Source organism: Triturus cristatus, chromosome 3_1, assembly GCF_964204655.1.
Source record: "Triturus cristatus chromosome 3_1, aTriCri1.1, whole genome shotgun sequence".
Taxonomy (NCBI): domain Eukaryota; kingdom Metazoa; phylum Chordata; class Amphibia; order Caudata; family Salamandridae; genus Triturus; species Triturus cristatus.
This window is the reverse complement of record NC_140583.1, coordinates 110,673,536-110,701,304: the sequence shown is the minus strand read 5'-3', so window position 1 is coordinate 110,701,304 and position 27,769 is coordinate 110,673,536. Positions and strand designations below refer to the sequence as shown.

General features: G+C 43.4%; 1 protein-coding gene across 2 annotated transcripts in view; it reads left to right on the top strand.

Moving 5' to 3' along the window:
• TFIP11 (tuftelin interacting protein 11) overlaps nucleotides 1-25,014 on the top strand; it is a 134,617-nt gene extending 109,603 nt beyond the window's left edge. For both annotated transcript variants that reach the window (XM_085643515.1, XM_085643516.1), the window contains 5 exons: nucleotides 612-780; nucleotides 3,577-3,820; nucleotides 11,872-12,014; nucleotides 16,588-16,753; nucleotides 24,007-25,014. In XM_085643515.1, the coding sequence (XP_085499641.1) occupies nucleotides 612-780; nucleotides 3,577-3,820; nucleotides 11,872-12,014; nucleotides 16,588-16,753; nucleotides 24,007-24,362 (1,078 nt within the window). In that variant the 3' untranslated portion in view covers nucleotides 24,363-25,014. The remainder of the gene's footprint in view (nucleotides 1-611; nucleotides 781-3,576; nucleotides 3,821-11,871; nucleotides 12,015-16,587; nucleotides 16,754-24,006) is intronic.
• Nucleotides 25,015-27,769: the final 2,755 nt, after the last annotated feature.

Here is a 27,769-nt window from a genome sequence, read left to right as displayed (position 1 = left end):
AAAAGTTTCAAGTCCAGGTTCAGCATGAATACATTTTAAAATGTTCTTTAAATTATATTGGGAATAAATTGTATTTCAGTCATGTATTAAAATAGTTGAAGGAGTTAAATTGTGTCAAAAGCATATTCTTTGCCTCCTCCAATGTGTCCATTGGCCTTCACAGCAAAATATGCTTATGATTTCCTGTAAAAACCTGCAATTTTACATGGAACCCCTGATAGGGTAATACACATTAGGCATTTGGTAAATTTAGCGTGTGTCTTTATTTTCAATAAGTATAGCAGTAGTATTTTCCTTAGTTTCATGACAGGAAATACTATTTGAAATGATGTGCAGGGTGTGAATGTGTTCACAAGTGGTACCCAAAGTCTTACAAAAATGTATTCTGAATGGAAAGGCTGTAAGGAGTCCTGTGTTAACTGATTTGCAGTGTGCAACTTTTTTTATTTTTTAAAATGACAGCGTGAACCAGAATGCACCTGCAAAATCTTGGGCAGATGAAAATTTCGAAGTAGATGGCTAACAATTTTCAAGGAAAACATGTGTATATCTATATATATTCTTGTGTGTTTTGTTTGCCTAACTCAGTTCTTGTCATTTTTAATTTTTAGGTTAGTTTGGGAAATGTGGGTTCCGCACATAAGAAATGTCATAAACCACTGGCAGCCTCGGAACTGTGAGCCTATGGTGGATTTTCTTGATTGCTGGGCACATTTACTCCCGATTTGGATTATGGACAATCTCCTGGATCAGCTAATTTTTCCAAAACTGCAAACCGAGGTACACGCTGTTGTAAGATGGGCGGGGTGGACAGTGTTGGATATTAATGTACCCAGTCTGTGTAGAATGGCCTTGCGCTGTCTTGTTTGGATGAACAAGGAGCATGTGGCTAGGTGTCTTGCTATGACACATGAAAGTGGGATAGAAATTACTTTTTCTGTACCATACAGATACTCAAAGATAAAGATTCATTTTTCTGTGTACATCATATGTGACCCATTCCACATTTGCAAGAAGAAGGTTTGTGCCTCAAAGCACAGATCTGACATCTGGACAGAACACTGCTACAAATCTATGTAATTCCGCATTCACCTTAGAGATCTGCCACTTTTCCGTCATTACTTGAAACAGCTGTGTCTTGACTTCTTGACACCTGGTGCTGCCAGAGGAGTGTTGGTATTTAAGGCCTTTACTAATCATATTCTTGAGGCTTGTACCCCTGCTGGTGTTTCTTATTTCTCTCACATATCTTTTAGAGGGAAATAGTGCTCACACATCTGTCATTGACTCCACAATAACCTTCTCCATTGATGTATCTTGGCATTAGTGCAACTAACTTTGTCCTCATCCTTCACCATTCAGAAATGAGTAGAACATCCTCCACATTCATTTTCTTTTCTGGTCTCACAACACCATACGACACCAACAACAGATCAGACCTTGCCTGTTGAAAACCAAAGGCTGCATTTACCAAAACATGCGTTTTTCCATGCAAGAGACCACCTCAATGCTGCTCCAATTTAGGTAAGATTCGAAGACTCTTTAAAGAACACTGCATTACAATGCCGAACAGTCTACAAACCAGTTCCATCTTTTGCCATTATTTAACTCTATGCTGACCATGCATCGTGCTCTGCTGCTTTTTCTGCTAAGTTTCCACTATAGAAATACCACATACACATACATTTGAAATAATTCTGGGTTTACGTCCTCCATTCCATGCATCCTATTCAACTGGCTAATTGCCTCAACTCCACCACCTCAGCCATTGGATAAAGTGGAACCCTCTGGACTGCCAAATTTATATAAATTGAGCACATTTTACTTTGTGATATGAAATATCGCCCCATTAGGTACATCCTTCCCTTTTTGACTCTTCTGTATTGTAATACTGTTGGGCTTATGGTGGCAATAGCTACACTGGATTACTGCAGTGTTACGCTAATCTACCTGCCAAAACATAAAAAAGCTTAAAGTTATGCCCCCTTTCTGAGCCTCAATATGTGCAACTCTAACCATTTCAATGCAACCCTGCAAGCATTACACCAGTGACCAGTAAAGCGGTGAACAAAGGTCACAATTATGTGCACTGTGCCTAATGCAGGACATGGGTTTGATCCTGGAACTTGCTGGCATCTAGACCTAACACATTCAAGGGATTTTAAGGAACATCACTCCCCTACCAAGGCTACACCCTATGAAACCTTCTCTGCTTTTAACTCAATCTTGAACAATAATTCCTGAACTTCAGAAAAGTATTGAAAATATATTCCTTGAACGATTCAGCTGAAACACGTGACCTGCCTCGCTTTTCACCCTAATTCATAGTTGTTGGATTATGAAACACACCTCTGAATAGGTTTATTATTCAGTTTTCATTCCTGTTTAAGCTTTGGAACCGCTACAAAATTATATTGAGCGCTGTAACAAATACAAAAAAAGGAAATTGCCAATCTGTAGAAGGGGCTCAACAGGAGAATTAGCCCAGTTTGTTCAACTATGAAATCTACATCCCTAACAAGCTGCTGAACCCAAACTCTCCAATAGCTGAAATCGCAAAAACCTTCATCCTTAAAGACACAGTTCTCTCAGAATCAGCTGTTTGTATTGTTTTTCTGATATAGAGCAAATGGATCAACTACAGCTTAATTGGGATTAATTGCGAATTAGCCTACTACACATAGTATGATTTTGCCACCAAGGACCCACTGTTCTCTGCCTCCCGTCCTGTTTCCCATCGCACTAACTATAATTATTACTAAGGCTTCTTTATTTTTTAAGTGTTTATTTTTGCCTTCAGTTGTGCTCCTTGTCCTCTGAGTCTACCCTTAGTTGTTTCCAAGTCCTTCTGCAGCCATGGCCTTCCTTCTCCCATTCTGACAGCAGGCTCTCTAATCTGATGTTTGCTCTGTAGCATGCTCCACTCAAGGAAGTATTCCCTTTTGTGGGCAAACCATAGTAGTGTTATAACACCAGACGAGCAGTATCTATCACCTGTTGCTGCTCCTTATGGATATCTGTCGGTTTTCTTAGGATCAGTATGTGTGAAGAGCTTCACACTTTCACATCTGTGCTGCAACACCTTTGGCTTCATCCCCCATATGGAACAATATTGAATTATCAAGTCATAGAAAATTCTAGGATTTGAAATTAGAGTATTAACAAAACATTATGATGTTGGGAAGCAGTAAGTTTAACTGTTATTAACGAACAAAGTAGATGCTAAATGGTTGGCTTTTTGCTATTTTCTGGTTTTTCTAGGTGCATAGGTAACTAATTTCTTACCGCCATACTGTTCACACTTCTTATCATTTTTAAAAGGCTCATTCGAAATACTTGAAACCATGGTGCCTTTGCATAGCAACTCTGCAGATTTTGGGGAGAAATATTAGCAGTGGATGACACAACCCCACATCGAATTTACTTATTAGTTTTGTCAGGAGTTTAAAATAAATTATATTATCAGAACCATTTCACAGATATTTTTTTTTATTTTTTAAATTCAATTAAAATTGAAAGCATAATTCTGAAATGTATCGAGTACCTTCTCAATGCTTCTTTCCTACTCTGTATCAGGTTGATAACTGGAATCCACTGACTGACACAGTACCAATCCATTCCTGGATCCACCCCTGGCTTCCACTGATGCAGGTGAGGTTAGAGCCATTGTACTCGCCAATCAGGAACAAGCTGGCCAATGCACTGCAAAAGTGGCACCCCAGCGATGGATCTGCCAAACTCATCCTTCAGCCCTGGAAAGATGTTTTCACCCCTGGCTCCTGGGAGGCCTTCATGGTGAAAAATATTGTTCCAAAACTAGGTGAGAAAAAGCTGTGTCTTTTCAGCTGAATTTGAACCTGACATTCTTGTTGTGTTATTAATTACTTTTTTGTAGGGCATATGATGACTTACAAATGGGAATTAAAGCTCAATGATGTTGCTTCCTGTGTTGTTTAATGGAATTGAACTATTTCCTACCATTTCAATATTGAAAGCTGCGTAGTATAGACAGCAAAAGAATGCTGGCTACGCCAGCAGAAGTATGACTAGTCATCTCTTGCTAAAGCACAAATAACTCACAAACTTGCCTGGATCTTCTTTGAAGTATCTAAATCATTTAAGCGGCCCAATTCACCATTTTACAGTGGCAGTCAACAACTGCTATGACTATTTGAACTTGCTAAGCAAACAAACCAATACAGTGCCAATTGTTGTTCAGTTGATGTTACTCAATGTTATTAATTTTGTTGATTTTAGTTTTCAGTTCTGATAGAGACTTATAGCAGCATATTTGAATATTCCCCAGGCACAAGACAAAATCCAGATATTTTGTTGTTGTACATCTGTGCGCTGGTAAGTAACGCCATGTGGCTCCACGCTAACACCATCGCCCTCTGAAAATGATGTGTGGAACCTGTAGAGGAGCCATCAAACGCTGATCCTGAACTACCTCTCGTTTCTTTGAGATCTTTACAGCTATCAAAAAATAGTTTTTCAGGTTTCAGGGGACATGTCAGATATCAAAGTCTGGTTTTAAGCCATGTAAGGACTGTCGCAAACAGATGCCTGTGACAGATTCTCACCCGATTTTCCTGGGGTCGGACCACGGCGCTAAGGCCGGTAGAGACTGCACGTCAATGAACCTAAAGGCCATATTAGACTGCAAGGCTAAACTCTACAAAGTCAAGCACCAGAAGACTCTGCTACAAGCCTGGTCCAGGTCAAAAGTTTGGGTTTAGTCCCTTTCGAGAAGTCACGGGATTCATTCCACTGTTTGGTCTTTGTCTTGCTCAAAGTCTTCAAGTAAGTCAAAGAAGAAACACACGAGATCCAAGTGGGACATGGCTTCTTTCCTCCTCTCACACTACCATGAGAAGTCACAGGGGTGGCGCCATTCATCCTATTCTTGCTTCCGAAGTCGTTCGCCTACAGAACCGATCCTTTAACTTGTTCGAGCGCAACCTGAGTTTCCGGGGGCACCTGCCACTACTAAACATGTTGTAGTATTCCACGAGACCATGCTCTTCTCTTTGGGTCTTTGTCAACTCATTGCGCGTCTGCGAGCACCATAGAGCTAAGAAGTTCTACACCCGTATTACAGCCAGCCGGTTCACCCTCTACGCCAGCTGGACCCTTCAGGCCCCCAACTGCATCGCTTCGAGCTCCACAGTTGAATGTGCCTCCGGTGCACTGTCCACGCCAGTTCCTGGCATTCAGTGTTGGTTCTATTGACGCCAGAAGAACGAGGCTCCAGTGTCCTCTTTGATGCCAATTCAGCACCGCTCCAAACTTGACAAAGGCTGCTCTCCGCTGCCATGGGGGCCCCACTTCCTCCACTACGTCTGCCTCTGCAAAGTTAAGCGCACACCCTGCATTCCCTGTTTGGCGTGCATTTGACCAATGACTACGAAGCGGGTGATGATACTGGCCTCCCATTTCACAGGAGGCTAGTGGCCATGATATATATTCACTGAGTCGGACTCCTTTCACGCCCTGGTACTCCCACAGAGGAGAGTTGTTTTTAAGCCATGGTGATGAATAGGGCGGCCGAAGTCCTTGACCTCCAATTCCCCAACTTGGAGGTCAGGACCAACATTCTTACGGAAGTCCCTCACCTGATGCAAATATCCACTGAGCCCTTTTTAAAGAGTCCCTAATGAATACTTTCTTGGAGGCATGTTCAAACCTTGCTCTGGCCCCCCAGTCAACCACCAGATTGCACGACACAACGTCCTGCCCGGGCGACTCAGCATTTTTGTCTCAGCACACCTCCCCTCAAGCTTGGTAGTGCAGGCAACCGCATGCAAGACTAATACCAACACGTTCCTGATTACTCATTCAAAACGGGTGGAGATGTTCGGTAAACAAGTCTTTTCGTCCACTCGCGGGATGCTTCGATCAGTAAATGCCAGTGGCCTAACGGGGAACTATTCCCACGCCCTTTGAAATTCAGTGGCTCAAGTACTCCCAGGTATTCCTGAGTATCTCCGATCGGTCCTCACACAGGCCGTACCGGATGGTTGTGGCACAGCCAGCTTCTTAATTTGTTGTGTCTTGGACATCACTGATTGAATCAGACGGGCCATTGAAGTGTCGCTAATTTCCGCCACTACGCGAACGATACTCAGCTCATCCTGAGGATCGATAACTCGGTCCGCGCCCAAGAGGCAGTCCAAAACATCCTTAGGTTTACAATAAACTGGATGACTGCAAACTCCCTAAAAATTAATCCGGATAAAACCGAAGTCCTAGCCATTCCGGTAAAAGACAACCCCTGGAGCGGCCTGTTCTGGCCCAAAGAGTTAGGGGCCTCTCCTAGCCCATCACCAGTTGTAAAAAATCTGGGAATCAAGATCGACTCCGAACTCTCTATGAGTAACCAAGTCAATTCGGTGGTGGGCACATGCACTGGTCTTCTAAGACAACTGAGGAAACTGGTTCCCCTGCTTTCAGTTTCATCTATGAAATCCATCGTTTCGGCAACTATCACCTCGCGACTCGACTATGGTAACGCGCTTTATATTGGGCTCCCCCAGAAACTCACGAACAAACTACAGGTGGTATAGAATGACGCAGCCCGGTTGATATTCAGACTGCCCAGAAGAACTCCTGCCTCCCCCCTGCTGCGTAAACTGCACTGGCTGCCTGTCAAGCTTCGATCAAAATTCAAGGGATTGTGTATCGCCCATAAAGCCCTTTATGGACATGCCCCAGGGTACATGAGGGAACACTTAATCAAATACGTGCCAGGGCGGACGCTTCGCTCAGCAGAAGCCGCCCAGCTGGTTTGCTCTCAGGGTAACTTTGCTTCCAAAGGAGGACGAGCTTTATCAGTCCTTTTGCCACAACTCTGGAACCAGCTGCCCGACACCCTCCGTAAAGAACCTGGTCTCTGCTTCCCTTTCGGAAACAGCTAAAAACCTTCCTTTTTAGGGACACAACCTAATACTCCTGACTACCATGGAGACCAACCCCGCCCGGACGCTGCCTTTCCTCTTCCAAGCGCTAAGAGACCTGTTGGTGTACATGCGCTATACAAAAAAAAAAACATACATACACGTTGGGCTGTTGCCCACCGGTTTTTCAGGCAATATCAAGTCTCTTATGGACATGCGATTTGTTCGGACTCACCTGTTTTGGGACAAGTCATACTCCTCTCCGAAGTGGTTCAAGGAGATCAGGGCCATGGCACACTCCCTGGATGTATATGCTGCACCTCAACAGCTGCATCATCCACCTCGGATCAGACTGTTCTTTCCGGATTGGCAGGCCAGATCATCAGACTTGTTGTCCATTCTTGGGAGAGGCAATGCCATACCCTTCTTTCCCACGCAGCTATACTTTTCACACACCCTCCCCCCACCCAGGTACCACCTGGCAGGATCACTAAATGCCAGGACGGACATACTCCGATGTCAGCGCTTAATGGATCACGGGTGGCTTTTGTACCATAAGGTGGCGCAAGGTCTCTCCCTTGATAGGAGAGAACATTGGCTCAATCTTTTCGCCACCACTGAGAACACTCGATGTCCACACTCCTGACAGGGATCCCTCGACAAACTGTATGTACAGTATTGTCGGTCTTCCAGAAAAACACTATTAAGGTGTGTGACATTTGCCATGAAATATTGTTTAGGAGACTGTGGGATAAGGAGCCTAGATACCCAAACTCTACACTGAGCCTACTAAGAAAGCATGGACAAAAAATCTTTAGGGGTCCCACTGTGACAACCTCAAAGAAAATTGACGCCCTATTTCACTATTACCGTTTGTGGCCAAGATCGCAGAAAAAATAACTAATAAACAGCTGGTAGACCACATCAATATGCATGATCTATTGCACCCATCTCAGTCAGGTTTTAGAATAGCACACTCCACGGAGTCAGCACTACTTATGGCCACAGAAATACTGAGAAAATATGCAGAGCAAGGGCAAACGGCCGCACTGATCCTGCTGGATCTCAGCGTTTGACATCGTATCACACAAGCTGCTTCTCCTAACACTAGAGGCGTGTGGCATCAGGCAAAGCGCTCTGAGGTGGATGACATCATTTCTTTCCGAACGGAGCTTCCAAGTTGCACAACAGACACACTTATCTGAGAGTATTCCCCTGCCCCAGGGGGTTCCACAGGGCTCAATTTTGAGCCCCACTCTTTTCAACCTCTATGTGGGACCACTGGCTGAACGAGTGGAGAAACATAAGGTGTCGATCGTTTCCTACGCGGATGACACACAGCTAATTGTACTGCTGTCTCAAGATAAGGATCAGGCAGCAATCCGCTTCTCCAAATGTTGAGAAGAGGTGGCAGACGGGATGTCGAGCCATTGCCTTATGTTAATCGGGAATAAGACAGAGGTAATGGTTGTAGGCAAGGTGCCAACCATATGGTCGTCTGTGTGGTGGCCTGAATCACTGGGCCAACTACCTATCCCAAAAGCAGAAGTGAAAAACCTCAGAATCTGGTTTGACTCCGAGTTGACATTTGACAATCAGATTCGGAAGGTAGCAGGGAAATGCTATGGGGCCATGAAAATTCTGAGGAAAGTCCTTGATCTGTTACCATCTAATGCCAGGAAAACCATAGTACGTGAGGTAATAACTTCCCAATTGGATTACGGGAATGTACTATATCTTGGCGCTACAATAAAAGGACTATCCAAATTACAGAGGGTGCAGGATGCGGCGGCTCGACTGGTACTTACCCTTCCAAGAAGAGCCAACCCGAAGAAAGCCCTGACAGAACTACACTGGCTGCCAGTGGAAAAGAGTCGTGTTTAAGGCAATGTGCCGTTGTCACCGCATTCTATTAAAGAACGGCCCAAGGTACCTTCAACCTCTACTAACCCAATACATCCCAGGATGAAGTTTAAGATCTATGGGGAAGGCACTGGTGACAGTACCGAGAATATTCAGAGCAAAAATGTTGGCACGCTCCTACAGGTGCCTTGTAGCAAAGATTTGGAACACCCTGCCATTTGCCCTAAGAACAGAGCCATGCAAAAGTAGATTTCGTAGACAGCTAAAGACCTGGCTGTTCGCTAACTGAATAAGTGTAATTCGACAGGTCATGCAACTTGCAGTCGCATCTTTCAAAGACTCTGTCTTAGCGCGGGGACAGACCGGTGGTGTAACCATGCTCTCTACAAATTAATAAATAAATAAATAAAGTCAAGACGCTATTTTCGTAATTGTGACTCCTGTCTGATAGTGACTTGCTCAGCATTGAGGAACTTTTTGTCTACATCTTGCTTCACCTCAAGGGCTTTGACATAAAAACATTTTTTCCATCCTGAACTTTGAATTGGAATCAATACTCAGTTTTGGGATGATCTACAACATCAAAGGCTCTTTCTTTAATATCTAGAGCTCATTACATGGTGTTCTACCCTGTGACGCTGAGAGATGCAACAGGATCCTCCTGTGCAAGCCTGAGCCATTCACACTACACATCCTCAAGGTTAAGATCCTCATTTGCTTAGCCCAGAACTTCATCAGCCTAGAGATACATCTCAACCACGCTCTTATATCAGATAGCCGTTTATTCGTGCCCATAGTGGTGTCCTGGCCTACTTTACCAATCAGGCAGATCACGAGAGACTAGTATGCAGACCAGATCTCCTGTCTAGATGGACTGGTAGAATGCGTCACCACAGCTGCCATATTTAAGATTTCCCTATTGACTCCTGATTAACTCCATTATGGTTATTTGAGGCTCACCTCTGGCTGCGTGAACATGTTCATAGAGGAGAGATGGTTGCAGACAAGATCTTCTTATACCTTTAAATAGAAGAGAATTTGTGTGACTTGCAAGGAGAACCCATTGACTAGAGGACGTGGCAGGTGACAACTAAACGTTTATACCATTCAGTTTAACTCACTAGCCAACTTGCCCTTCAAAAAACCATCTTCCTGAAATATCCCTTTTCAGCCTTCCAATGATTTATCATTTTTAAGCAACTAAATCAAAGTATATTGTCATTATTAAATTGAGGCGCCCTTCTTTTGAACCTGTGCATTAATAAGAGCTTTGAAAACTGACATTGGTGGTGTCCAGTTCATAGTCTAGAATGGTGAACCATGCCCCTTATTCTGCATCTTTTGACAATGTTTCCCTTAGACTCGCCCTTCTATTTTCCTAGTAGATTGTGTCCATATTTCATATAAAGATAAACAATTTATCTTCCCTTTTGTTTTGAATCAGCCTTTTACTATAGAGAGATCAGTTAATACTCGAGAGCCCTTCAGTATTTGTTTTAACCAATTCAAAGACATCTGTACATGCGAACAAATCTCAATTGGCCAAGGTCCACACTGCTACTCTAAATGAAATTAGCAAAACGACAGCATGAGATCTGTTGTTAGACACTCCTGCCTGGATTATGGCTCCCAAGTGCTCATACCTATAGGTGAAACTTATCTGGGAATTAAAATATATATTTCACTGCTACTCCCAATTCTCCTGAGGTTTCATCTTCCATTTAGGCGAGAAATTGACAGATCTAAGAATGTTAAATAAAATAATTTGAAGGAAACATTATATGCTTGTAGTACTAGTTCTTTCATTCCTTTCTTCACTCAATTTCTAAAGAACTGGCCTGGTTCTCACATATACCAAGGGAATGATTAGAAGAGTAACAATTCATAGCCTTTCTCTATTAGGCCTGTCAAAATGAACCACCCTGAACTGTTGCATTTCTTTCTGGGACATGGCAGCAGTGGGATGCCTTGAAATGACATTCTCTATTCCCCTCTAGTAAATGTGTTACCAATGTGACCCTATTTCCTGCTTTATTTTTGTAAGGGAAGTATTAAAGTATGTTTTAGTCCATTTATTTACTTAACTTTAGTTTTAATTCTGATTGAATTGGTGAATAACAACACACAGACATTATTGCCATTAAATGTGATTTTATTTTGAATATTTTTTAGAGCTTTCTAATGCTTTTTTTAGATGTTGTTCCCGGTATCCTCCTGTAGTGTGATACATTTTGGATCCAACACATAGATATTCTACTTTAGGGAATTTAATGATGATACCTATTTATAAGTACCAAGGTTTACAAGCAATAACTGATTTTCTTTTAGATGTTCTTTATACCCAAAACCTTTCAAAGTGCTTTGGTACTAGTCCTACCATTTCCTTTGGCTGTTATCTTTGTATTTGCATTATTTTAATCTGACGTACGTGGGAAGGGTTATAGTAATGTGGCAAAATGGCAGCTGTGAAATCTGGAAACCTGCATTTTTGTTCTTAGCCATTGCTTGACAAAAATTGAATTATCGAGAGCAGATTGCTTTTATCTACCTGTCACTGCGTTCATTTTGGCTGAAATTTAAAGACCTCTGAAACAGAATGTCAGTTGAATTATTTTGAGGCAGGCTGGGTGTATGCACTGGTGGGCGAGTTTTACTTTGGATTGGTTGGGTTGCTGTTAGGATGCTCTTGTGTTACCTGGATAGTACCTACAGATGATTCAGAATCTTTATTTACCTTCCAGAATTTTAGCTCTGCTCTCCTACAACATCTAATTTATGCTTCTGAAATAATCATAATGATAGTGGGAGAGAGTTCATCAATAAGTTGGTGCCCTGTAACCAAACCCAGAGAATTAAGCCTTTCCTTTCCCCTGATGACCTCACTAGGTCACACATCCCCTCAACTTCAAATATTTACTCTGCTAATCTTGAATCCGAGTAGTTTAGAAACCACATTTAGTCCTGGAGGAAAAAAACATTGTAAAATAGTAGGAAGTAAAATCTTGTTGGCTACAGTTTTTGTGCAGACAGTGCTTAATTATGACCTATAGTGTAGTGTCTGATCCCATTTCTGACTTGTGCCTTGGATAAATCTTCTATTTGTCATTCACAGCCCTGTGTCTAAATGAGTTTGTCATCAACCCTCACCAGCAGCACATGGATTCCTTCTCCTGGGTAATTGACTGGGAGGGAATGATTTCTGTCTCCAGCCTGGTTGGACTACTTGAGAAAAGCTTCTTCACAAAGTGGCTGCAGGTCAGTATTTCACGTCTTCTGTCTTTTGACTCAAAAATTGATTTTGTGTTCTTAACTGTTGTGCACTGACCTGTGTGTTAGAGTGTACTTGAACAGTGCATGGGGTGCACACTGTAAGTAAAAGAAATAAAAAAGTATTATAAATTCTACAGTGGCCCACAACTTCACACTACTCGGTTTAGCAATAACATTGTTGTCAACCACTTTTAATTCTGAATTTTCTATTTGATGCTATTACTCCCCTTTTAAATGTATCCTCTATATCGCCCTGTTGATGGGAACAGAGCAGAAAATAACATATGAATACAAACCTTTCTATGTCTAATATTTACTGCTTGATTGTGGTCATTGTGAGAAAGTGCCCTCTTTTTGCATGGTCACCCATACTTTTTGCCAAACTGTTGATGTACTTTGGCTGAGTGTGCCTCGGGTTCCTGCCTATCAGGTACCCAGGGCCTATGTTCTTTCCCTAAAACTGCACTGAGACGAGACCCAATTGGCCCTCTTTGGCCACAGGTCAGTCCCAGGGCACTGTGCCCAGGGAAGGCCTGTTAGGGCTGCAGTACTTATTGTGCCACCCTTAGAGGCTCTGTACCTTTACACACCCACACACCCACCCACCTCCCCTCCTCCTCCTCCTCCTCCTCCTCCTCCTCCCTCCTCTCTCCTCCTTCTCCTCACTCCTCCTTCTCCTCACTCCTCCTTCTCCTCTCTCCTCCTTCTACTCTCTCCGCCTCTCGCCTCCTCTCTCCTCTCCGCCCCCCCCCCCCCCCCCCCCCCCCCAAGAACAATGGGTAGAGTCGACATGGCACACTTCCCTGTGTGCCATGCCTACAACCCACTATCCTGGCATAGGTCAGTTACCCATCTAGCCGGGTGCACTATACCAGTAGTGAGGGTACAGGTGTATGAGCCCTGTACCCCTACAGTGTCTAAGTCCATTCTTAGACATTGTTAGTGCAGTAATGCCATTAAGAGTATATGGTACTGGGTGTTTGTCATTACGAACACCACAGCACGATATTGGCTTATGGAAATTTGGTATCAAACTTCTCAGCACATTAAAGCCACACTGATGCCATTGTGGGATTTAATGAAAAATGCACATAGTGATACCCCTTGAAATCGACCTAACACTAGTGTTCTGGCTGAGTGGCTGCTCACTAGCTGCCACCACCAGCCATGTTTCTGGACCCCTGGGTCAAGAGCCTGCTGCTCTTGGGGGTCTGGAACAATGCACATCCTGGGACGAGGTGCCTAGCCTCTGCCCCCAGGATGGGCAGGGTTCACGAAGGGGAAGCTTCAAAGGCTTGCCGTCTTTGTGAGCTTCCCCAGCCCTTTGCTACTTCCAGCAACTTGCTCCAACCGGTTCTGACCCCCCACGTTGGGCGGGAAAACCAAGTGTGAAGGAAGGTGTGCCCACCTTTGCCAACCACACCCCTCAGGTGGGGGAGACGAGGTGAAGCACAACCCTCAGTCCCCGCCATCTTGCAGATGGGGAGACCAAGCCACCCAGAGAGAGACATATGCCCCCCTTCCACTCGAGGGTGCCATAATAGGGGGTGTACCCACCCCAAAGAAGGGACTCATTGGTCCCAACCTTTACTGACCTGTAACCCCCTCAATCTAGTATTTACGGCCAACCCCGAACCTTGCCTCCTCAGTCGAGAACTGACCAAGAAGAACAGAAGGACAGAAGAAGCTGTGCTGAAACTAAGAAGAGGAGGATGCCCACTGACTTGGCCCCAGCCCCACCGACCTGTCCCCACCTCCAACCTAATCCAGCAAAATCCCGGCGTGTCCTGCAGCCAGGAGCCTCAAGAACCCGAAGCACCTGCCCTGCCAAACTCAAGACTTTGTCTCCCGTGAGCACCGGATGTCCTAACCAACAGACTCTGGCCCCAGCCAATACCCTGAGTCTACACCACTCTGCACCTGACGCCTCCAGCCCGAGTTCGAGTAGCCCAGCACAACGAGGAGGTCTCTCCGGCAATCCTGACCTGAGATCTGGTGATCTCGGACCTGCCTCGACTCTCCAAACGACCCTTGCAGTCTCTTTCTGGAGGAGCTCCATGACAGCAACACCTAAAGACACCCCTGCACCCAAACGTCCCACGGCCTTGGGTGGCCCAATCAACGGTGTCCCAGCATCCCCAGGCATCCTAGCTTACCCTTACACCTGGTGGTTGCCTCCAGAAGATCTTCGTCCCAGAGTCTGCAGTCTTTGTTGCAACTGGAGAATCCTCATTGAAAACAACAGGGCCCGAAGCCAAAGCAGCACCACGCACCCAGCCACCCCTGCGCTGCTGCGGGTGTACTTTGGGCGCTAACTCAGATCCCTCTTTGCCTTGAGCCTACAACCCTGTGGCTTGCTCGTGAGCATCCACCAACGGGAGGCGCCCTATCCCAATTGGATAACATTGGGCCTCAGCACTCAGCACCTGGCCGCCCTAGTGCCGCTGAGGGTGTTTTGAGAGTGCATCCTCGACTCTAGGGTAACCCAGGTTCTAGCACCAGAATAACAACTCCTACAAATAAGTACTTAACTGCAAACCATTAACTTCATTTTTTTGCATAGGAATACATCGACATATTTTCCTTGATAATTGTTCTGTGTGGAGTTGGTTTGTATGGACATTGAAAAACTGCATATGTACTAAAAGTGAGTTATTTACCTTTTGTCTAGATGTCTGAGTGTGATATTTAGACATACCACACTGATTAGCAAAAGTAATCTGGAAAGTAATCTAAAAGGAACATACATAGTAATCTGTAAAGTAACTGAAAAGTAATTTCAAACTGTTGACTTACCTGTAATTCAACCAACGGCATTTGAACTTGGATTCAGCTGTCAATCATTACATAAGATTTTGCAAAGTACTATTTCACTTACCTGCACCAGGCTTGGCTTGGTTCTAGAAATAAATTATATTTTTGATACAAACAAATTGGTCTGAGTTCAGTCTCTGAGTGTGTGACATCGTTTGCTGCCTGAGTGTGTACACCAAATGCTTAACACTACTCTATGATTAAGTCTTATTGCTTGCCCACACTACCACAAATGGAAAGTAAGGTGCTATCTACTTTTACCTCTGCTACCTTTGGGGTTCCACTGGACTCTGTGCACACTATATCTCATTTTGGTATAGTATATACAGAGCCAGCTTCCTACAGTCATTATGATTTCTTTTAAATGCTAATGGTAATATATATATTTTTTCCTTCTTTGATTTTTTTTAGTGGGCTGAATCTTGTCCAAACAGGACCGAAATGTGTTTCTCAAAGCTTTTCGGTTCAGGGCTTTACATATGTGACAGCGTAGATACAGTTAAGACCCCTTCACATGATCAGTTCTGCACCCATGCTTATTTACATTATTTCCACCTGTTGTGCCGCCTGAAACTAATTACTGTCCTGTTCAGATAGTGCCCTCGAAACTGCAACACTGGTTGAGGGAATGTGTTGCTTCAGTAAGTTGAGTTAGAATTCCAATTAGGTATCCACATCTTCCTCCTTACCTTTAGACTGACCTACTCCTGCTCAGTGTAAGACCTAGTTGATAAGAAGGAGGCTGCTAGTTTGGGGATTGCTGCTCTGCATCACAAGAAGCATAACACACCAAATTCTTCCAGTTCTACTCTCCACTTCTCTAATTCTTTTGGACCACATCCATCTTACAATGTCAGTGCAGGGGTCATCAATGCTGGTCTCCCTTTGGGATTACTCTGAATGCTTTCAGTTTAATTAACTTGTGTGCCTTTAGCATCAAACTATAAGCAGGAGCTGCAACCCCAGCCTCCCATCTTGCCAGATATTGATTTGTAAGCCCTGATTTTCTTTTGGGGAGGAAATAAAGGAAACATACTTCTGGCAACATATATCAATTTCAGTGCAGTGCTTTTGCAAGATAGACTTGAAGTCTTTTGCCAAAAATGGGCCTCTCTAAAAGCTACATTAAAATAACCTAAACACTGGAATGATAACCATCATATCATTAAAGTGCAATAAGGATTTTAAATAGAAACAGTCAGATAGCAGCATCACAGGCGGGGAGGATAAGCGTTGATTGTAAATGAAGCCAAGGCCCCAACACCGTCTAAATGAACTAGGTTGCATCAGTCTTTTTAAATAAATATACTTCGGACAGGTTTCTCCTTGAATTTCAGTGCGTAGCCAAGAGATATTGTTGACAAGTACCAGCCAGATCTTTGGCCCCACGTTCAAAGGCACAGCAGTAGGGAACTCTGCAGTTGGATTTTGTTATCTGTTGCACAACAGCAGACCGTTTATCTGCAAACCTATCTGGTGAGAGCTCAAAGGTACCGATTACATGTTGTGCAGCGTTATGCTGGTGCCTGTAATCTGGTCGTTGACCTTTATTGTCATTCTCTAACTTCACTGCTATATGAGGGGGATACAGTGTAGGTCAGTACTCTACTATTTCTTTTTTCTTTAGGAATCTAACGAGATACTTCTAAATATTCATGTATTGTAATAACTGTTCTTAGAAACATACACTTTATCACACGTTCATGATTCTGTTAAAACACATTTTCACCCTGTACGTGCTCAGGTTCTGTGCTCCTGGCTAAGCAACAATCCTAATTATGAAGAAATCACCAAGTGGTATCTGGGATGGAAGTCCATGTTCTCTGACCAGGTGCTGGCCCACCCGACCATCAAAGAGAAGTTCAACGAGGCCCTTGATATCATGAACCGGGCAGTTGCTACCAGTGTGGGTGAGTGCATTGCCTATTGTTTCCTTAGAACATAAAAAAATTCAAGGGAAATTTAGAAATTGATAATTGAATAGTATTTGAGTTGAGGTTTGTGGACACATTCATTTTTATTCATAGCAACTGATCTTGAGTGCTGACCTTCATAGTACTCAGCACCGTATAATTTTGTGGTTATTTATTATTTATATTGTGACATTCATAAGCATTGAGACCAGGTTATGTTTGACCTCTTAATATAGTCGAGTTTCTATTTTTGCTGAGTTAAGTGCCTTTTGACAAAATGCAATGGTTTGGAGTGGATTGCCTTAAAACTCCAAAGTCCAATAAACTGATGTAATTTTGGAGTAGTTCGTCCACTCCAATATTGATTTACACTCTCATAATTGTGTATAGTGGAAAATGCCAAAACTACAAACAAGGCAGGACAACAGGTGAGCCGCTCACACTTAAGATGCAGGCACATAAGGTCGCTGCAAGTGGCTGAACTTTTCCCATCCTTAAAGAGAAGACAGTAGCTTGAGAGGAAGGGTATACCGATGGACATATCAGTTGTATCCGGGCTGGCAGGAGTGTCTGTTGATAGAACGTCTGTTTAAAAGAATTTGAAGACAGATTTTTCTCAGTTGCCCGCATGGTATTCTAAATTTGCTTACCTTGAGCAAAGATGTCTTTTGTCATGAACACATAATGTAGTGTTTTTTCTAAGTTTAAAAAGCAGAATTGAGGGTCTTATCTTTCCGTAGTTAAAAAAGCAGTTTGAAGGATTTGCCTTTTCATGGTTACAATGATACAATCCTAATTTAGTAGCACATCACCTCCTTGCCATAGGTTGCAAGTCATAATATCGTAGTCAGAAATATAATCTCCCAGAATTATTGTGTACTAAATATTATATTCAAAATGATTAGCCTATTGGGTCTAGATTTTATGGTATTGCCTCCTCTGGGGATATTTTTGTAAACAATATTTGAACATTGTCAGGCGATATTATAGCACTACAAAGTCCCCATCTGGACTGAGGTAGAGCTACATGCAGGCACGTACACCTGCATTTGCCATCTCCGCTCCTGTTGGAAATTTGCCCTTTCTGCATGTTTAATCTGAATTTTGGGGCTTTTTGTTGAACCCTGTTTTTGCTGCACATATAACTCTGTTAGAAATAGGAGTCTCTAGTTGGCAGAGGTAGGTACCTTTGACCAAGTAGGGTCCCTTTCCTCTAAGGAAAGGGACCCTACTACACTCCTAAAATAACCCCTGCCCACCCCGTTGGTAGCATTGCACGAGCAGGCAGGCTTATCTCAGAGGCAGTGTGTAAAGCATTTGTGAACACATACAATAATACAGTGAAAACACTACAAATGGACACCACACCAGTTTATAAAAATAGGTAATCTTTATCTGGACTTAACACAAGGCTAAACGACAAAAATCCACAATACAGTATTAAAAAATATGACTTTCAGATGGGAGAAATAGCTTAGTTCAATGTAGATGGTAAAAGCGACCCTTTACTCTCAAAGTCCCTTGGATGCGTCACGCAAAACAAACAAAAGGGTGGCAGGAAAGGTGATGCGTCGGTTCCTTGCTTCAGGGAAGGTGATGCATAGGTTCCTTACTGCAGCGCAGGGAAGTTGATGCGTCGGTTCCTTACCGGATAGGTCGGTTTCTTACTGCATTCTGGTTACGATACGACAAGATGGTGCCGCGATGCGATGCGACGACCTGGTGCGATGCGACAAAATGGAGTCTTTGATGCGATGTGACAAAGTGGATGCGATGCGTGCACGCCCGGAGGCCTTGCGACGATATCGATGGTTTCTTGAGCCGTGACAGGCCCTGCGACACGCTTCTCCGGTGATGCAACATGCTTCTTTGACGATGCGAGAGCGAACAGCTGCGGCAACAACACGCTTCCTCGGCGATGCGGCGGCAACTGCTGCAGCTGCGAAACACGCTTTTTCCTCATTGCGTCGCACTCCCAGCGACACGCAGTCTCTAGAGGGCCCAAAACAACAGCAGACACATCTCTGCAGGTAGAATTCCCATCAAGGAAATTCAGGGTGAGCTGGTGATGAAGTCTTTGTGTCCCTGATACTTCAGAACAGGAGGCAATCTCAGCTTCAAGCCCTTGAAGATAGTTTAAGTACACACAAAGTTCCGTTTCTCCTTTCCTTGGCAATAAGTAACCATTGCAGGCCAACCCCAAACAGCACAGGGGCAGTCTCCTCCTTCAGCTTCCTTGGCTTCTCTCCTTGGCAAAGGTTTGTCTTGATTCCCAGAAGTGATCTAAAGTTCTGGGGTCTGGGCCCCAATATTTATACTACTAAATCCTTTGTTCTCTGAAGGCAGAGAGTGTCTGTGCCAAGCCAAAACCAGTTCTGTCCTCCCTGGTGTAGCTTCCTTGCAGGAGGTGGAGACAGCATTGTTGAAAGCAAACCTGGCCCAGGTAGTTGAGAAGAAATCTCCTCCCCCTACTCTCTATTCAACCCAGCCCTGACTCATCAGACTGCTGGAGCCCTCTACAGCCCCCTGTCACTCACAAACGAGACATGGAATAGACAAACCAAGCAGAGGCATACAGGATGGTTAGGCAAGAAAATACCTACTTTCTAAAACACAGAATGTAAAAATCACCCACACTAAAAGATGTATTTTAACATTCTGAGTTCAGGCATACTAAACTTTATTTTCCTATCTTGTTCTTAGGGTCAGTTAGTATTATAAGATGTTATAATCAAACTGCCCATTCTAGCCTATGGGAACAAATAGCCTTGCAATAGTGAAAAACTAGTGAAAAACTAAATTGGCTGTAATTCACTATCAGGACATGCGACACACATCAGGGCATGTCCTACCTTTCACATACAATGCACTCTGCCAATAGGGGTGACTGACATGTAGAAAAGGGAAGGTTTAGGGAATGGCAAGTGGGTGCACTTGCCGAGTCGACATGGCAGTCCCAGACTGCACACAGGCTTTGCAATAGCAGGCCTGAGCCATATTTTCGAAGCTGCTTCTGTGGGTGGCACAACCAGTGCTGCAAGGCCACCATCAACATTGGATTTACAGGCCCTGGGCACACATGGTGCACTGTACTAGGATCTGACAAGTAAATCAAATAAGCCAATCATGGAGTCACTAATTCATAACAACAATTTACAATAGGGAGCATTTGCACTTTGGCACTAAATAACAGTGGCAAAGTGCCCAAAGCATCTAGACCAGCAGAAACACAGGAGGTAACAGCAAAAAATGGAAGGGAAACCCACGCCAATGGTGCCAGGTCTAACAGACTCTCACTGGTTAGCAGTGGTTCAGTACACAAAGTGCTTGTGCTCCTCCTTTCAACATGGTAAAATTGGTATACTCCTTATTGGCATATGTAATGTACCTATAAGTTCCTAGTATGTGGTACCCACAGTGTCCCGAGGGTCTGTAAGTCAAATGTCACCAGTTGGCTGCAGCAATCATTGTGCCGCTAACTGCAGTGACAACGCAAACATGACTGAAGGGCTCCTACCAGTACTTTGGCCGTGCAGGTTTAAACTGCAAATTTTGTAACTGTATTCCAATGTTATGAATTTCTTTTATGCTGTAATTCTTTTATGGTCCAAGAGACCGAAATAAAGAACAATTGAATTGGAATTGGTATGTCAGAATAACCCATTTGGCAGGCCTAAACCCACTTTTTTAAATATTAATAACTCACTGCCCATTAAGGCAAAGTGTATGGTATTAGAGAGTAGAGTATGTAAATGTTTCTTGTTGACTGTCACTGGAGTAAAAATGCCTTGCAACTATTTTCAGGTTTGTAGCAGGCTTGGCTGTTACATAGGCAAACACTTGGATGCAATATTAAATACGAATCCTGTTCCCTGGGTGATGGGACTAGTTAGATCAATAAACAACTTTTTATTAGAGTTAAAAATCCAATTCAATCTTGAAGTTGGATTTGTTTTAAATATTTAAGACAAGTAACTTTAAAAAACATACTTTGATCCTATCGGAACTCCCTGGAATCCAAACAAATCTGTATTTTGACCTCCCACTTAGGCCAGCCAATAATTTGTATTTAAGTAGGTGTGAATGAGGTGTGAACTTGCACCCAGAAACAAAACAATAGGCTGACATGTATGACCCCCCTGACACAGACAGAATATCCGAAGTGGGGGCTGGGAGGATCCTTCTTAACAGTAAAGTGTCAAGTCTTGCTTGAATGTTACATCATGCTTGACAGGTCTGCTGGGGCCTTTCATAAGACACCTACGGTACACTTCAGAGAGGCCTCCCATTTCACAGGCAAATGTTAAGTGACACTACCTCTGTTGTCTTATCAGCCAGTCAGGCCCCAAACCTAGTGGGCCTTCTTTGACATTATAGTTTCACGGCCTCTTTGACAGGTCTGCTGGCTTTCCATATATTATTGAAGCACCCTTCAAAGGTGGTAAACAGAATTCCAGAACATTTTGTGTGCCTCCACTGTGGGGTTGCTAAAAGCTTGACTTTGATTTAACCCAGTCTCCTGGCTCTGGGTTTTTTGGGGATAAAGGTACTGCCTTAAACTGGATTTTAGTGTTAGATGTGAGAAGACACCAGGCCTACCAAAGTACACTCCCCACTCACACCGTAGCGCTTAGCCCCAAGTTTGAGTATGACCAAAGAGTTTGTCATCTAGAAAATGCTCAAAGTAGGTAGTGTTAGCCATGAGGATATTTACCCCATTTATAAACTTTATCAAATCTGCACCACTTCCCAAATGTATACAATCAAATCATGTTTTGCCCAGTCCGTTTTGAAAAAATATATATGGTTCATGCTTTATTGTTTTTTACTTAAAAGAGCCACATCCAACGCGTTTTGTTCTACAACAGAACTTCTTCAGGGCTGTAAATTAAAAACACATATAAAACAACATGTAGAAACAGTAATGTGCACAAACAATATGTACAGCGTTTAAGATGACACATGTAACACAATTAAATACATAAATGACAGATGTTTTTTGTTTTATGTGTGACCTCATAATACATTATACATTATTTAAGATCAAACATATAATTACAATACAAAAGACCATACTCCAAACATATGGACAATTGATCATAGAGATGAGGGTTATGCAACATCATAAAATAAGATAAGAAACAAAAACAGCTAAGTTAGGGAACAAATGTATATGTCAGTTATATGAAAAAAGTGGCCAAGTTCTTTGCCAATATTGGAACTCAAGAAAATAGTCCACCGAATATGATCTAGTTCCAATCATAAACACTAAGCATACCTATGTCCAGAACACATCCGCATGAGAACCCACAATATAGGGATAGACAAAAAAAGGCAGAAGGGGCCAATGCCAAAAAATCCACTAGTGACCATGAGAGGGAGGGGAGTGGGGTCCTGACTCCCATGCATAAAGAAACTGCACCAGTGACTCAAAAAAACAAATGATGAAAAATGGTACCAACATATGATAAAAGAAGAAAAAAGAGAGAAAGAAAGAAGAGACATACCGTTCCTCTATTACACGATACTTACCCCATTGGTTAGAGCATCCCCAGATGTCATTCCCACCCAGTAGCTTAAATGTGGCACCTCCAGGCACCCTTTTCAGAACACTCCCGGGCCTGTGGCAGATCAGTAGAAGACTGAACCTACTCCCTGAGACGAGCCTAAAAGACGACCTGCTCTCCCTCTTGTACCCAGCATAAAGAAGTGGACTCCAAAGGTCATAAGGCTGACCTCCTGTCAAAGCTACAGAGACACAAGATTCGACAGGCCTTTTACTGCAGCTGCCCAACTGACCAGTGGCAAATAATTGGACGGGTTCTGGACTCTCCTGTTATCCTGTGAGTCTCTAAGTGCCTTCATTGGGGTCCTGGGAGGCCTTAGAAGTGCACTTCAGTAGTGAATTGGAGCTTACAGAACTAAAGTGCCAAAGTAAAATCTCTGACCTGGTCGACTCTGGTTAGTGTATTCAACCAGCACTACATTGCCTTTAGCATCAAATTCTGCCTAGATCCTATTTTACCATAACCATTCACTATCATTGGCACTTTGTGCTTCGTAGTGTTATTTCTACTACTATTTCTAAAACTTAAAACATTTGTATCTCCCAATCCCCTTATTAGATTGATGTCATTTTGTTGTCATTATTTATTATAGCCTTATAGCCTGACCTAGCAGGCTCTACCTGCCATTAAACGCCCGCTCTAATGTTTAACAAGGAAGCGGGCATTTATTGGCTGATAGAGCCTGCTTGGACATTAGACATTAAAATTCTAATTAGCAAAAACAAATGCCTCTCGAAGCCTGAGAGGGTTTAAATCGCCCTGGACTCCGAGAGGCCTTTGTTCACAGCAGCAGTTGTGAAAGAAAAATAACATTGGAATGTTGCTCTCCGGGTTCTGCCAGCCAGCAGAAGCCTGGACACCCCATTGTCTCCAATGGATTGCTCAACATTCCAATGTTCTAATAAATGTTACTCTACTTTTCGATTTTCATTTTGGGATTTTTATTGTTTGGCGTTTTGACTTTATTACTCTTTAGGCACTGCATAAATAATTTACACATTGCCTCGAAGTTAAGCCGGTCTGTTCTGTGCCATAGCTATCAGGGGGTTGAATTCAGGTTAATTTAGTCACTTTAGTGGTTCACTCTGACAAGGATTGTGATTATTACCTGAGATGGGTACTTAACCCCACTCAACTAAAACCCAAATTCTTACAGCTTCCCTAAATTCTGGGTCCCCATTGAGATAGCCACTTGGTTAAAGAACCATTTAATTTTGAGAACAGAGCGGACAGTTTTATTGGAAGAGGGGAAGTTGTTGACTAAAAAGCCCAGTGATGTATTAGGTTTTCTGCATATGTTGTTGTAGATCGCATGCTGTGTATACTTCATCTTGTGACAGGATGCGTGACTGCTATTTGTTTTTTGTAAAGTAAAAAATATTTGGAAGTTTCTTAGTGCAGACCCCTAGATTAAATCTTTCCTGTTTTTTAGTTTCATTATTATTTCTGCAAATGGTGTAGGTTCAGTAAATCTACAGCTCCTTTAATTCTCAATTATTTATGTAACTAGGAACTTGCAGAAGATGTGCAAAACTGTTTCTGTTCCCAAAAGAGCATTCTTTGCCATTTAGATTAGATGACCTATATTTCAACATGTATTCAGCAATTGGTATGCCTGGCAAGTCAACTGGAGTGTTTTGGTTACTTTTTCTGACACTCTTGTTATGTTTGCCCCCACATAAGGTGCCTACATGCAGCCGGGTGCCCGGGAGAATATCGCCTACCTGACGCACACCGAGAGGCGGAAAGACTTCCAGTATGAAGCCATGCAGGAGCGTAGAGATGCTGAGACAATTGCCCAGCGTGCCATCGGAGTCACACCAAGCGCGGTGCCATTGAACTTCAAGGACCTCATCCAGACCAAGGCCGAGGAGCACAACATTGTTTTCATGCCAGTCATTGGCAAGCGGCATGAAGGCAAACAGCTCTACACCTTTGGCCGCATTGTCATATACATAGACCGAGGAGTCATATTTGTTCAGGGCGAGAAAACTTGGGTGCCTACATCCCTGCAGAGTTTGATAGACATGGCCAAGTAGCCCTACTGTACTGGTACTAGCCCATGCCTCTTTGAGTCTTGTTTCCATTGATGGATGAAGATTTGTTTCCGAAACATTCAGCTTCCAGAAGATTTTTAACCTATGTTCTCCTAACAGTTTTTTTACTACATGGCGCTTTCAGACACTGCCCTACCGCCTGTCCACCACTGAATACGTATTGCCTTGTAACCACTTGCTAATTCAAGTTTACGTGGTACTTCTGGGAGGCTCTCATTTTCTGGCTAATGTATTCTTTGTCAGCACCCTCTAGTTTGTTTTGTCATTTGGAAGTCCTTTTGCCACTGCATACCTTAAGCATTTGGTGTCACTCTTTTGCTATCACATCTCAGTACACCTTCCTTTTCTCCTCCCAGCATCAGGACAGAGTACGGTCCCAGGAACTGGTGGGTAGAGCAGCAGTGGGCCAGTGACGGCGATGATGACCCCTTCAAAGGGGCCGAAATAACCATGATCTTTTGAACAGGCATGCCACAGTCCAGCAGGTTAAAAGCTGTGCGTGTCAATATTCAAAATATTTGTGTGCTTTTCAAAATGAAGTCCTGGTTTAAGACAGGACTTGTTACTGCTGCACTTTCTAAGATAACAATACGGGAAATACTGAGCCAATGTCAATAAAAGATAAGAAAGCTAACTTGGTATGCTTACCTGTTCTGCATTCTCTTTCTATAGGGAGAACTTTAGATGGTATGAATGTTAAACATAGGTGGGAGCTCTGCAGAGCTGGTACTCTCTGGCCGAACCCAATCCAGAAATGTAAATGTTAAATTTTTGCACTCTCATTGAGTCACTTTTCTGGACATATTGTATGCTCTAAATGGTTTTGTGTTTTCGTTCATACCAGTTTGCTGGAACAACAATACAAATGCCATTTTAAAAAAATGAATAAACAAAAGACACCCTTTACTAGTGAAAACTTGGTTTGAGCCTGAAATCGAGGATATTTACGGTGTTTAGTTTTGCTCCAAACACCCTGATCCTCTTCGTTGCTATGGTAACTGGCCTGTCCTATAGTAAAATTAGGTAAATGCAAGCCGGCCTCTACCCATGCAAGGCTGCCAGTCATGGAGACTCGCAGATCGTGGTGAGCATTGGACTTAGCTTGATTCATCCGTTTTGAGACCAGTTTGACTCCAGGTTCTCCTTTGGTCCCAGTCCAAGCATTATTTTGAGCCGGGATCCTGCTCGGATTGATATTTATGGTAGCCTCAGTGGGACTTTCACCATGTTTTAGGAGTTTGGGGTTCATGTCTGCACACAATTCAAAGCCTTAAGCTGCCATGCTTCCACAGGACAGTACGTCATGTCGGATATTTACTCCTCCTCAGCCAGTGGTTTCAGTAGTTGGTGTTCTCCTCCTCCACTTCTGTGTTTCCTGCCTGCTCTAAGACCCCTCTCTTTAAAAATACACCACAGCACATCCTACGTGGCAGCTGGCACAGTTTCGTAGAGAGGGAAAGCATGGGGTGCAAAGCTTAGCCTTTAGGCACATGCAGAAACTGATGTCATGAGAGAAGTGACGTCACATGAAGCATAACACTGAAGCACCCTATCAACATATAAATAGTTAGTTTATGGTACAAGGCGCAGCACATATACCCGAGTTCACAGGTAAGTCATCTTCGGTAATTGGAGCTGAAGTCCACCTCCTCATCCAATCATGATCAGAGATAGGTGGTTCAGACCAGTGCTGCTAACCCAACTAATCATATGGGAGAGGGCTGGTAATAGTAGGCTAGTCACTAGTTAGGGGACTATCCACCAGACCAGTGATAATTGTTTGCAGCCTCTGTTGCCTGGGTCATATCGTTATTTGAGAGTGGGGCTTGGGTCTCAGAGCATATTACGCAAGGACCACGAGAAGGGATAGCAAACTCATGGAAGTATTCACGGCTGTCACCTATCTGTAATACTTACTAGCAGCGGAATGAGGCCCTGAACCCAAGATTGCAGCTCACTATATGCTTCCTGTCCTCCTTATCAATGTAGGGGTAGGGGGTAGGAGAGAGGCTTGCCAAAGAGACCAAACCCTTATCTCCCACCATTCCTTACCCTCCATATAGATCAACCAGAAGAGGGTTACTGTGGAAAGCTATACAGCCCCAAAGAGCATGAGGAACATACCTCAAATGTGTGTCACCCTTGTACTCCGGTTCTTTATTCGAATTAACGACGACGTAAATGACGGTCCCTTTCATCTTTTTATGTCATCAGACTCACTGTACCTATTTGTTAAAAATACTTAGGAATCTTGTGGACCTTGCAGCTGTCTAGTAATCAATGTCACTACACAAAATACTCCTGAAGTAATTCCCCATAGCTCTGCCAGCAGCCTTAGACACTGGAAGTTCATAGCACAGATCACAAAAGCCAAAACATTTATTGGTCCACTCAAGCTAGTTTATTCATTGACCAATTGTTGGCCAGCTAATTTCTTGCTGGTTCCTTTCACCAACTTAATGGTGCTTCTTTTATGACATTCTGGAGAATGTATTTATTGTTTATAGCATTTGTGTAGCACAGACCTCCGCGCCGAAGGGCTCTACATAAAATCAGAGAACAGTGCAGCAAATTAAAGAGACAGGTCAGCAGGTGAGGAACATGGTCAGCATTAGCAGAGATGTCCCAAAAAAATAATCAATAAGTTGTAAATAAGTGGAGTTTTCAGGTACCTTCTGTAGTGGAGAAGGTTGTTGTTGGTCCTTTGGTCGAAAAAGAGTCCGCAATAACGGAAACCAGGCGGTGCATCAACCAGTTTACAAGCGTCTATTATGTTGGTGGTAACCAGCTCAGGTGTACAACCATTAATAGGTTTACGAATGTATAGTGCTTCGATGATGAGCAGAGCAGTGAAACAAAGCACTAAACGTTTGGCCCATTAGTGTGGTGGCTTCTGAACAGGGGGTGAATATAAGGTCAGAGGACAACTGGCCACTTCCTGCCATTGGGAAGGCAGCAGGTTTAGTATGGAGCAGGAGGAAACCAGGTTCAGTAGGGGGTAATTCCTTACAGCATCTACTCCATGGGCTCATGTGGGGCATCCGTGGTAGGGCTCTCCATGCCAGGGCCCAGGGGGCTTCGTAAGGTGAAAGGCAGGCCCAGGTTAAGACTCAGTAGCCGCACAGTACAGGTGATATGCTGCACCTGTTTGATGACATGTGATGGTTGCTTTATCTCCATGCTCTTCCTTGTACCTGTAAATGCACCTGTTGATGTGAGCTGCAGAGAAGCACCGCAGACCCACCTATCCTGACCATTCTTTTTTCTTTTGGAATCTCACGGATGCTGTTGTCTCAGCCTAACCTTGCTCTGGCACTGTGATTACACAAAGTAGAGGCATAATCAAATATAATATGCGGTCAGCCAGTGCCTGACTCGCCCGTTGAGAC